The sequence below is a fragment of the Lissotriton vulgaris genome, chromosome 4_1 (genome assembly GCF_964263255.1).
Source record: "Lissotriton vulgaris chromosome 4_1, aLisVul1.2, whole genome shotgun sequence".
NCBI classification, from domain to species: domain Eukaryota; kingdom Metazoa; phylum Chordata; class Amphibia; order Caudata; family Salamandridae; genus Lissotriton; species Lissotriton vulgaris.
The window spans coordinates 482,064,756-482,078,177 of NC_141691.1; the positions used below are offsets into that span (position 1 = coordinate 482,064,756).

At 43.2% G+C, this 13,422-nt stretch overlaps 1 protein-coding gene across 1 annotated transcript in view; it reads right to left on the reverse strand.

Moving 5' to 3' along the window:
- TAF7L (TATA-box binding protein associated factor 7 like) overlaps positions 1–13,422 on the reverse strand; it is a 127,566-nt gene that overhangs the window by 55,221 nt on the left and 58,923 nt on the right. The window contains exons 2-4 of the mRNA XM_086964638.1: positions 12,868–12,933; positions 11,933–12,003; positions 2,634–2,712 (exon numbers count right to left, since the gene is read on the reverse strand). Of these exons, the coding sequence (XP_086820764.1) occupies positions 2,634–2,712; positions 11,933–12,003; positions 12,868–12,880 (163 nt within the window). The 5' untranslated portion in view covers positions 12,881–12,933. The remainder of the gene's footprint in view (positions 1–2,633; positions 2,713–11,932; positions 12,004–12,867; positions 12,934–13,422) is intronic.

Below are 13,422 nucleotides of genomic sequence, written 5' to 3' on the forward strand. Positions count from 1 at the left end.
GTTGGGAGGTATTCGGGGTCTGAGTTATGCAGCCAGGAGCAGTCCGTGCAGCCGTACTTAATCGCGGGGACTCCTGCGTTACACAGACCCCCCAGGATATAGCGCATGCATTATCTTTTTTAAAAATTCTGCAATTTCTATAAAAGTGCCGATTTCGCGGGCACTTTTGTAAAAATCGTGGCATTTTTACAAAAGTGCCGATTTCGTGGCAAACCGCGAAATCCTGGAGGGTCTGTTCAAGTCACACCGTCCACGTTCAGGTATTTGGGCATCCAAATATACAGGACACATGAGGATATGTTAGAAGGCAATTTAAATAGAGCAATCAGAGCTTTACGGTCTAGTGTCACTTTTTGGACTGCCCTGCCACTATCTATCATGGGAAGGGCAGCGATTGCAAAAATGGTTGTCTTACCAAGACTACTATAATATTTTACAAATTTACCGTTGCTGGTGTCACAGGCCACTTTTAAATTACTGAACACTCTGGTCACAGACCTTATTTGGGGAAAGGGCAGGAGACGTATCAGTCTGAAAAAAGTACAAGTGGGCACCCGGACAGGGGGTCTGGGCGTGCCGAATTTCCGAACCTACTATTACGCCTGTCAATTACAATGGTTATCATACTGGATGGCGGGACGTAATTTGCAGGAAATACACTACACAGACAGACATTGACAATGGAGCGTTGCAAGCCTTGCTGCTGCCGGGTAATAGAACCCTGAATGACCTCCCCCCTTATTACAGATAGCATTGAGATGCTGGAAAGCGGCGCTACAGTACATACACACCTTCTGCGTACGCAGGCAACATACCGCTATTAGGTATCCCATTGGCAAGCGGCAGGCTCACTAAACGCAAACTAACACCCTGGCTGGAGGTGGGTATTAGCACAGTGGCGGACTTATTTGGAGAGAAGACGGTGCTTGACCATGATACTTTATAAATGAAACGGGTGCCTCGGCACAACTGTATTTAACACATGCAGCACTGATTCGGTAAATAAAAACACATTGGGCCCCACAGAGGAGGGCACCTCCCGATAACGAATTGGTCAAAATGGTACATTACATGGGCAGAGGGCGCCACTTGATTAGATGGCTATATGCTTGTATTAGCTCCCACACAAGAGCACCCTTAGACGCGCTGAAGGCTATTTGGGGGGTAGACATAGGCAGAGACCTGACAGACAAAGAATGGTCAGCAGTACTGAGCACCCTAGGAAAGTCTCAAGGAACGCCAAGTTTAAATGTATCCATACAATGGTCCTACATCGCGCATACCTAACGCCGAATAGGCTGGATAAGATGTTTCCCCAGACACAACACTCATGCCCGAGGGGTATGTCAGATGGGGCAGATTTACCGCATATGTTATGGGAATGCTCGAAGATATGGGGATACTGGGATGCGATTAGAAGAATAACCAGGACGGCCGCACACCATGTCATAAATAACACAGTAGAGGAATGCATTTTAGGTCTCCACGTTCATTTATCCAAACACAAGGTACAATACTGGGTCATAGACCTTGCATTAATACTGGCTATCAGAACCATCACTATGAGATGGAAATCACGTAAACCCCCTGATGTGCATGCTTGGTATACAGAAATGTTGCAATGGAGTGGCTCAGAGGGTGCTGCGTTGCGCAGGGAAGAGATTAGAGGACTACGTAAAACGCCAATTTCACATGAATGGAAGTTATGTTGGAAGAGATGAGGTCACAAAACACAGATCCAGAAGATTAAAACGTTGTACACTTCGCAGGGTAGGATGCCCATACCACAATCACGTTGTATATCATGCGCAATTGTGTACCTCTGTATGCATTGTTTATGTTCATGTGCTGACGGGAATGGCTAATGTATATATGTAATAGACAGACAGACTGAGTTTCGGGGGTGGAGGGTAGTTGGGGAAGATTTTTATGACTACTAAGATTGTGTATATGTATATCACTGGAAAACACGGCAAATCCGGGAAATGCCGTAGAGCAAAATGTAAAGCCCATGATTGGAAATACTGATATTATTCCTTGGAGATGTGCATATTGTACTCTGTAATATTACGAGATAGAATACATAAGCGGATTGTTTGCAAATAGATGTATGTCATATCTTGCAAAAACTCAATAAAATATGTTTAAAATAATAATAATAATAATAATAATAATAATAATAATAATAATAATAATAAATAATCATCTAGGGCACTAAATCCTAACATTGATTTAATTTCCCATTAACAATGTACACTACAGCCAGTAGCACTTCTTAATTTGTTGACAAGAACCATTGTTTGTATGTTTATAAATCCATTGTAATAATGTTTTTGATGAATTGATTAAAGTGTCTCAAAAGGTGAGTGTGATTTATTTGATATACAATCCAGGTTTAATAACATGACAGGGCTGGAAAATATCGAGCCAGAAAGCAATGTGTGACCAGTGGGTTAAATGTGGTTAAATGTCCACAGAGAACAGACACTAATAGAATGGGCAGGCTAAAATGTAATCAATTTTATCTAGGAATGGCCTCACTGCAAAATTCACATAGAAATATGAAGATGCCTCATGGGATAAGACCTCCTTAACGTATGGAAATCATCACAGAAGTTCTATTGCTCACTCACAGTGTAATTCAATGGTGAGCCGATCTTTCAGATTCACATTCCCAGACTGCACAGCTCTCCTCACAGTGGATGCATACTCCTGAGGGAGAAACAAAAACAAGTTAAAAAGTAAGAGGTCATGTCCCGAAAACCTACTCACTTAACTCTAGAGATTGTTTTAGCCATACAGTTTCAAGACAAATGTGAAATGAGATCCAGTTCAACATAATCCCAGGCAATGTGCATGTATGCTAATGTCTGTATAAAACAACATTCCTATTCGAGGTCTTGAAACTCAGTCCAGGAGCACAGAACTCATTTACTTATACACAGTATTCATATATTGACCCAAACCCACAAATGTCACTTTTTTTCCAGCCTTATAAACCTTGCCCTTGTAATCCATTGGAGGACAAAGCAACACTAAAGCAGTGAATAGGAGAAGGCGGAGCCTGACCACAAGGTAGATGGACAATTTCTAAACCGCTCCGCTACCAATCATTTGTTTTTGGTTAATACTCCCAACGCAATGAAGGTCGCAACTGGTTTGAATATCTTTGCTACACTCCTGAATAAGTGAGAAATAAGCTCTCCAAAGCAACAGCTCACTAACTCAAGGCATGGGTAGATGCACCGACAGAGTAGAGTGCCAAGACTGCACCCCATGGTTGCCCTATACTGGAGGGCAGATCGGGCTCATGGTCACACCCACTTTTTTGCTCACCAATACTGTGAATTTGACTGGAAGCTAGCTAACTAGGCCCCAGGGCCAATCCTCTTTCCCTAAACAAGGTAAACTGATACACTTATAAAACAATAGGCAAACACTGTAGCACCCTTGTAAGTCCTAGTAAATGATACCCCAAGTACCAAGGGCAGGGGTACCACAGAGGGTCCCTACAGGCTGCAACCATGGGCGTAACACAGGCCCCCGCAGCCCACGCGGTGCGGGTGGGGCCCTACCTCCAAGAGGCCCCCTCGGCACTGAACTCTCCGCGGGACAGCTCCTGATTGAGCCCGGAGGGGGCCCCCTAAGTACCGTGCAGGGAGGCCCCCCTCACTTTTCGTTACGCCAGTGGCTGCAGCATGTCTTATGCCAACCTAACAGACCCCCATACAAACTACATGCAGACTGCCATTGCAGGCTGCGTGACTTGGTGCAAACCACGGCGAAAACACGACATGGCACACACCCCTGTGTGTTTGGAAAGTGGAGCACTAGTTTTTTAGGTTTTGCACTGCGAACCGATCGCGAAGCGATCATCGCTGCGAAACTCTATTGCAATCGTTTCTGCTTTCAAGGAGTCAAGGGAGACAGGAGACAAGTGATATGCACGCGCAACCTTGCGAACTGGGATCAGGTCGCTCGCGCTTCCTGTCTCCCATGGCTCCTTGGAAGCACGCACACATACAGCCCCCCCCCCGCCGCCGCGCATACACACACGCACGCACATAGAGAGCCCCCCCGCCGCGCATACACACACGCACACACACACATAGAAACCCTCCCCCGCCACGCATACACACACGCACGCACACACAGAGAACCCCCCCCATGGTCCTGCAACTAAGCCCCACTCACCAGCACTCCGGACTTTTGCAGCGTCCGCGGGGCTCTCCCTCGGGCATGGGAGCCCCGCGTCACTGCTACTCCTCTGGCCAGGCACTCCGTGGGCGCGGGCTTCACAAGACGGAAGTCCCGCCCCACAATAGGTTTCATTTTGGTCAGTGCACGCGCACGTCTTGTTTATTTCAGTAGAGATCCCTTTACTTCATTTCGCATTAGCTGTTCATTCTGCTTCTGTACTAGAGAGGGCAATGCACAGTAATTTCATGTTGTTTATGAGATGCAAAGGGCTAGTTTAGACATTGTCTTTAGTTTTATTTTAGACGTTTTGCGTTGCAACAATGTATGTTATTTAAAAAGTGTTGTGTTTTATTTTGGAGACGAATGAACTCACTCGCTCTCATTTCTCATTCGGTTTTATTTTAGCTAAGAGACTCCAAATGATCTTTTATACTAGGGCGTGCTAATATTACTTTGATTATTTAACAAGCGGGCTGAGGCCTCTTTATATTTTTAAAGGCACATTGGCTTGAGGCAGGCGAGGAACAAGTGGCCTACATAGCGCTCGTGTCATCTGCTCACTCTGGGAAAACAGAGAAAATGTCCCTCTATTGGGCAGACCCAGTCCTGTCTGCATTGGGAGCCTGTCGATAGTGGTGTCACACATGTAATCTGTTGCGTCCAATAAGAGCGCAGTCTCGAACACTACCCCAGCACGTAGAGAAGTGTGCCAGATTCATGCCTCTTTGCCAACATGGGTCCCGTCTTGGAGACCCCATGTGTATTTTGGCATGTGTTTAGCCGCTGCATTTTAAGGTATGATCAGAAAATGTATAGCTCACTAATCGGAAGCATAATATCAGCTCAGAAAACAACTAACGCTGTAAGCAGAACGATTATATGAGATCAGAAAACAACCTTTCCTACAGACAGATGCGCACTGTGAGATGAGAAAACAACCTTCTTGTAACCAGGCGCATAAAGTAAGAAAACAACCACGTCTATAACTAAATGCATAATACAAGATCGGAAAATAACCATCTCTGTAACCAGAACCGTTATATGAGATCAGTAAACAACCAGTGCTACAGCCAGAGACACAATGTGAGATTAGTAAACAACAGTCCCCACAGCCAGAAGCACAATGTGAGATTAGAAAATAACCATCTCCATTCAGAAGCAAAATTCGGAATCAGAAAATTACCTTTTCCATAACTAGATCAGAAAACAACCATCTCTATAACAAGATGCATAATATGAGACCAGAAAAACAACCATCTCTGAACCAGGAGCAGAATATGATGAGATCAGGAAACCACCATCTCTATAACAAGATGCATAATGTGAGATTAGGAAGCAACCACCTCTGTAACCAGGAGCATAACATGAGACCAGGAAACAACCATCTCTGTAACCAGGAGCATAACATGATGAGATCAGGAAACCACCATCTCTATAACGGGAGATGTCATGTGAGATCAGGCTGTCGCCATGTTTTGTACTCTAATACATTTGCGGTGAAGTTTGAAGACTTTAACATCCAGTTTCAGAAGCAGGTTCATCCGAGAGAAACAAGTATACGGTAGCATCCAGGTATAAGCTGCTCTAATTTCAAGTGAATGAGCACGGACCGGAAGTGCCCGTCTCTGGTCCTGCAGTAGCATCATTGGAGATGAGAAAGCAAGGACCGGAAGCAGCTCCTACAGGAGCCAGGCGACTGTGGTACCAGGGGTGGGTACCAGAGCTGGCCAGTGGCCGGCCTGGCATTACTGGCCGCAGGGGCGGAACCGAAGGGGCTGTGGTAAGATGCCAGTCGATGGAGGCTCACGTGACCTTTGACCTGCGGCAGGATGCTCACGCTTGATCTATTTCGGACGTCGCAGCTGCTCAGCCTCTGGAGCTGATCCGGGGGTCGGTCATGGCGGGGTCCCGAGTGCGTTGGATTCCAGAGATACCGACGTGCACGTGCCACGGGTGTGTGGGTGGGTGGCAAGTGTCACACCCTCGTGCTGGTGTCACACCTCCTTAAGTCAGCAGTTTCAGGGCCCTGAGGGCGAGCTTGGCAGCTCGGCTGGACTGTTCCCATGAGGCACAGGGTCAGACTGATTTGCATATGGCCATGTCTGAAATGGGGTGGCGGAGTGAGCTAAAGAATGATGACGGATTAAACCCAGATCAGTTGACTGGGGGTGAGTGTTTGATTTGCACTCTGTCCATCATCCCCTTTGGTAAAGATTTTAAGGGTAATCAGTGACTTTGTTTATGGCTTCTATTCATAATAATGACATATGTATCCATTGTAATTGGATATCCTGAACATCTGGCTGGTATCAGTCACAAGCCAGTTTTTCCAGTAGTATTATTTGTGAGGTGTTCCTGCGAGAAGATGGGTTTTATACTGAAGACAGTGTTGAGGAGATGATTGTAGACTCTTCAGATCTTCAAATGCTGGAAGAAAGCAAAGGTTGAGTTCAGTCAGACAACCAGTCTAGCTGCTCTTTGCTTTCCAAGCGAGTGTAAAATTCATTTGCCAAGTCTCTCCTAAGTAGAACGTCGAAGGCGAGCACATCCATATGACTGTCCTCCAGGAAAACATGCGCTTTCACAGTTCACTCTTTTGGACTACTTCAGTGGAGCTCTGGGCCTCACAGAGATCAGATTCCATGCACAGGCATGCCATATACTAGTGCAGCTATTGCAAGTTAAGACCATCCCTCTGCCAACCGTGTCCATGCCTTCATCTCTTGTGGTGAGCTGCTCTTTGTGCCACCTTTTTTTCGGGTTGTCGATTGTGATATTTGATTTTTAGGTCACGGCTTAGAGACGCGCGAAGTGCGTTCTCGCCAGAGAACTATAGCAATCGTTTCAGCCGACAAACCAGACAAGAGCTGGCCACGCGCCCAGCATTGTGAATGGGAGAGGGAGCGACAAGAGCTGGCCACGCGCGGATTTGGTCGCGCTCACGGCGACGGCGTCTCCGCCGCGCGCCGATGACTGCTCTCTTCCTCAGCAGCCTTTGCCTAGCTACATCTCTCGCACCTGTGCCTAAGGTGCATTAGAGCTGTGTACATAATAACTGCGTCAGCCCCATGCGTAAGGTGCATCATCAGAGCTGTGTGAATAATAACAGCTGTGAGCCCGTGCCTAAGGAGCATCATCAGAGCTGTGTGAATGATAACTGAGTCAGCACCGTGCATGAGGTGCATCATCAAAGCTGTGTGAATAATAACAGCTGTGAGCCTGTGCCTAAGGTGCATCATCAGAGCTGTGTGAATAATAACAGCTGTAAGCCCGTGCCTGAGGTGCATCATCAGAGCTGTGTAAATAATAACTGCGTCAGCCCCTTGTGTGAGGTGCATCATCAGAGCTGTGTGAATAACAACTGTGAGCCCGTGCGTGAGGTATATCATCAAAGCTGTGTGAATAATAACAGCTGTTAGCCCGTGCCTAAGGTGCACCATCAGAGCTGTGTGAATAATAACTGCGTCAGCCCCGTGCGTGAGGTGCATCATCCACATTGCTCAGGTCACCCAAATTCCTGCACTCTCTACCAAATTGCTTTCAAAAACCGCATACTCTTGCACACACTCACTGCTCACCAATTCAAAGTTTGCTAAAAATTTTATGCAACGCATTGTCATACACAATGCCAATAACTCAAACTTTAATGCTGCGAAACCTATTGCATTGTAAATGCTTGTTAAATACTAGCCAAAATATAATTTTAACTTTTTAACTTGGCGTCCTACAGTGGTGAACATGCTGTCTAACATGTCAACACGAGACACGAGAACACCAAGAGGGGTAGAGAGAAGAGAAAGACATGTGATAGAGTGGCAGACATGTAATGGCACAAACTGTGTATTAGAAAACTGCCCTCACTCACACACAAATGTGTGCGACATGCTTCATCATCGGGTCTACTTACAAAACATCCTGGCGTAGCCACGGACAGGATGGAGCATAGGGAGTGGGAAGACAAAACAACATAAAAAACAAACAATAATGTCAGGGTGTATGTCCCCTAGTGACTGGGTGCTGTGATAGAAAAAGTGATAGAAAAAGTGCAGTGTCGAAAGTGCTTAAAACCGACTAATGGGTGCCCTTTCCGAACCCTTTATTCATGGGCCCCACGGCCAGGATTAAAAATAGTGCAGGATGGGTGTGTTTATAGAGAATATTAAGTTCCCAAAAACACCCCTCCTTAAACTGCTAGTGTCAACATGTTTCGACCGTTTGTTTGTGCCTCATGAATAAAAGGTTCAGAAAGGGCACCCATGAGTCAGTGACATTGTTTGTTCATGTTGTTTTGTCTTCCCCCCTCCCTATGCACCATCCTGTGCATGGCTATGCTAGGATGTTTTGTAAGCAGACCCGATGATGAAGCATGCCGTTTCAAATTAGAGAGACTATATAATGAGATGTATATTGGATTTTGAGATAGGCCTTGGAATCCTTCCCTTGCCGTCTACAACTTCCACTCTCGGTCCCCCATCTGGACCTTTTTCAAAATTTCTAAGGACTCTATTCCTGTATAAATTGTTGCTAGTCATCATGGACACTTCCTTCTTTACTATTAGGTTTGGGATAGTTTGCCATAATATGTTGGATCTTTAAAAAAAATCTCCCATATAGTTATACATCATTGTTATATACTGGGAAATCAATAAAACAAATTATGAACAAAAAGCTGTACATCCAGCGTGCGCAGCCAACGTCCATATCCTGTTCTTCTCTGTCTCTTTTTGATTGTTTGTGTCTCTGTAGTATCTCCCTTGGTGTCTCATGGAGTAGGAGACTGTTGCTTCAATGCCATTGAAGATAATGCTTAATTAAAACGAGATAAGATGAGAAGTTTTGGTGGTATGGTATTATGGAAAGCAGGATATCCCAGAAAGTGCTCTGTGGCTATGTGCATATGGGGGTGAGGAACATTTCCTCGTTTAGAGAGAAGTCTACTAAAAGATGGGCTTTTTCACTATTGCCCCACCAGTCTTCCACTCAGAAGGCACATGTCTGCTAAATCTGAGTCCCTGCTGTCCACACTTGCACTTCTGGGGCCATGCCATGGTGGCATTTACTAAATCTGGCAGCTGGCTGTTGCTGCTACAAGAACCTAAGACATGTCTGCAGTTCCTAGGCCAGGCCACAGCCTACACCCACACAATTTGGACCCAAGTCTCCAGGTAAAGAATAGCCTCCTAACATACAAGGTCAGATTTACCAGTTTGGTACTTTCAGCCACGCCACTACAGACAAAGTGAGATTTGGAGAGGGGTCTCCTGAAATTACCTTAGTTTTCTTCTCCCATAACCCCTTATACATCAGGGGGTGAGAATCAGGGTTACAATCAGACACTTAGGTGCCTCTTACTTCATCTGTCGCTTTGGCTCAATAATTTATAGAATTGTATTCAGTAGGGAAAGAAAATGATCAAAAAGGATCTGTGCACTGGTGCAGATGGAACAGCCACCCTGCTGCCCTGGCCACTTCCTTGCTCCTCTCTCCTTCCCACTCTTCCATAGGGAGACTCTCGTACACCTCCCAACATCACACAGCAAGCAATGTTTGTACCCGTCATGAGGTCAACTAGAGATACCTTGAATTATAAGTGTAGAGTGTCTTCCAAGCAGTATTTTACTTTGTTCCACTAAGGGACAGTCACAAAAACACAAATTATAATTAATAAAAAGGTAGCATCCTTTCTTTCTTTTTTTTTTTTTTAACAATTACCCCCCTGCCCCCATTAGTGTTCACTTTAGCATTTGCAAAAGAGCTCAACACCTCAAGAAAAAGAGTAGGTGTAGTCTTCATGACCTTATTGCTCTAGTTTGCCTTAGTATTAGCCTATGCCTAACTACAGATTTTTATGGTTTATCATACCTCTTCTTTTAAAACCATAGACTTTGTAATCTGTACTATGTGTCGTGGTTGTGTGTCCTAGTTATCATGACAACAGCACAAAGCTCTTGAGAGAGTTCTGCCATCCATGGCATCACAAGCCCTTGTGCAATGTTATTCTTTCTTTTACGTAGAGCTAGTGGAGAGCCTAATTCCCAAAGAACAGTTATGGTATATTTCACTGCACTCCAACCAAGTTGTCCATAACACAGGTTCCCCACTCCCTGGGTTGACCGTTCCAAAAACTCAAATATCCCAAAAACATTCAAAAATACGGCAGAGGGACTCTGTTGATAGTAACTCAACTCTCAAATTGTTCAAGATGAAGCCAAATATTTCATATATGAAGTCCAAGACAATTAATAAAACAAACTGGTGTTAATTCATACTCAGAGTGATATTTTTTATTAAAGTCTTGTAATATAAATGTGAAAGACAAACACAACCAACGCATTTCATCTCAAAGACAGTGGGACTTCTTGAAAGCACATTATTATGATCCTTAAAAGTGTTTCTTAATTTCATTAACTTTCAATCTGGACCCTAATTTGCGTCAGGAGTCTCCTGCGTCCTTATGTATAACATGTAGTCATGGTCGCTGGTGAAAGGTTTAGTTACTATCTACGGAGTGCCTCTCCCATAATTCTAAATGAGCTAGTGGAAAGCATTCATTGTTCGAGTTAACGGTTTATACTTTGAGTTTCAGAAATGCTTTCTGCCTTTCATTGAAGTTATTATAGTTGCCGGATTTTGTATCATGAAAGGCAAACACATATAGTATTTTCGAAGTCAGCGTTGAAATTAGTAAAGATTTCTGAAGTTCTGTTTGATGGTTGGAGTAAAGAAGCAGTAGCACTTTTCTCAGGCAGTTAATTCATGCTCCAATAGCATGAGCTGTGGTTTGAAATGTAACACCAAGTCAAACAGAATGCCACCCCTAGTCAAGAAAGGGCAGGAGCAGACGCGAAACAAATGTTTAATTAACTGCAGTAGCAGGATAGAGTGACTAGCGATGTAAGAGTCTACAGAGGCAAAGAAAGGATAGGGTTGTCAAAGATTACACAGACACATCAGAGTTGGCACAACAGAGTGAGAGCCCAGTAAAGACATAATGTCCTCTCTTCTGAAACACCCTCAAAATGCTTCACCTTATTCAGTCTGCTACAAGAGGACAATAAAATCTGTGCTTCAATACTCTCTTTTTTTACAGCCCTTAAAAGAGGCAAAGGAAAACATGATCTAATGACCCTAAAGGTAAAAAGAGTATGCTGTAGTTGGGATGGAGTCAGGCAGAAAGCAGACTAGTTCTTTAGGCTCACAGGAGGGTGTCAGAGGATCCAAATGATGACAATAAAAGTGACAATGAAAGCACAGCATCTAATGTGAAAATGCAGCTATATTTGACCCATGTAAATACTGGTTCACATGTTGGGATATGTGTGGTACTAGGGCTTCTTTTGGGTTGATTAATCCACACACTTAAATGGTCGTTGAGTCACTGGTCAACTCTTTTCATCACCAACCAGTCAAGAAAGCAAGCTACTGGACTCAAAGGAAAGGCTCCTTCATGACTTTCAAAGCATTTACTGGGTTTGATTTTTATAAATGAATAAACAGAAACTATAAATTGGGATTATTAGGACATATAACAAAGTTGAGACCGCAAGCTCTTCTTTTCTGCCAGATACTGCTGGTTTTCAACTACACTCGCCAGAAAACTTTACATTCAGCATGCTGAAAATTTGCCATCTCAAATTGTAAATAGACAATCGAACTCCATGGCACAAACCAACATCATCTCTGCCCTCCCCATATGCCTTTCAGTTAACACGGGGTATGGAATATCTCTTACCGGAGGTAGGCGAAGTATAAACTGACTCTCCAACTCATGCGGGGCATCATCCTTGTTTTTGGATGGCTTTTCTACAGTTCAAGAAATAAAGAACAACAAAATTGGCTAAGGGAGGGAAACAGAATGCTTATGAGAAATAACCAAACATGAGATTGTTATAACTGATCTGAGATAATGTTAGAAAGAGTGAATCTTTGGAAAAAAAAAAAGACAAAAAAAAGGGGAGTATGATGAATGTCAAGATTGATAAATGGGAGACACCATGAAATTAAAAGAGTTTTAAAATACTGATAAGGTTAACCATGAGAGAGACAGCACATATGTTAATAAAGTGCCGCTCAGCATTCAAACCCAGATAATTTAACTATGTCCTTACAAAGGCCACAAATGATAAACATCTGAAACTTTATGAACAAAGTTGCTGACTTTGAAAGCCTGTCATTTTACTAGGAGGAACATTTTTTCCAAATAGTGTTTTAGACACTGCATAAATTGCTCCATACATTGGATGTTCTCTAAAATTATGCATAGCTGGATTTAGCCATTTAGCTCATGACTAGGTAGAATGCCTGGTAGCAGGTAGAGTCTGTTTTTATCCATACTCTTGATTGAGGTGCTAGACCATTCTTAATTCTGTTTGTACTATACACATTTTGATAAATCAATAAAAAAAATTCAACTAAGTGTTGTCCATTAACTTAAACAAAAACAATTGGGAAAGGTAGCTAATCAGATTCAGCATAGTTAGAAGTGGCAAGCTTCTAAGTAAGGTCTCCCCCATATTGACGTTTTCAAACTTTTAAATAGTATCACGGTGAGATGAATTAAAAAAAATAAAAACAAAACTAATTCCCAACATAAAACTAGCATTTGCACATACATTAGAAAGATACAAAGTCCAAGAGACAAATCAAAGTTTAAATTGTACTCCATACTTGTGGAAGTCATCTTGTGTTTTCTTGTTCCTTATAGGGTTTACAAGCACTTGCTTGATTCACAAACTAAATGTAAAAGAAAAAGAAGAAACATGTTAATTACAAAATTAAATCTCATACAATGATAAATCAAATGTATTCAGCTAATCTTTTGCTGTATAAAAAAAGTCTCTAAAATAACATACAATGCTCTTTTTGCAAAACAAATCAATGCCATTCCTCCCGAATGCAGCTGAAGCTCCTAGAGGGTTGAAGGAATAATCTACTCCGCGTTAATAGTAATACCTTTATTTTAAGTCTAAGACCCCATTTTCACAAATTATAAGAATGATGTACCCTAAGGACATCACTGAAAACTGTGCAAAAGCTAAACAAGCTAGAACTCAGCTTTAGGCCCTTCCATGTGCTACGTCTGCATGAATAATCCTAATTTCCATGAGAATTAAAAAATAGAATATCTTGATAGAACAGGGTCTTTACTGTAGGCAGTGTGGTTAGATGCTTAGGAGTAAGTACTAAAATTAGTAAAATAACACAAGCTGAACAAAAGCTAAA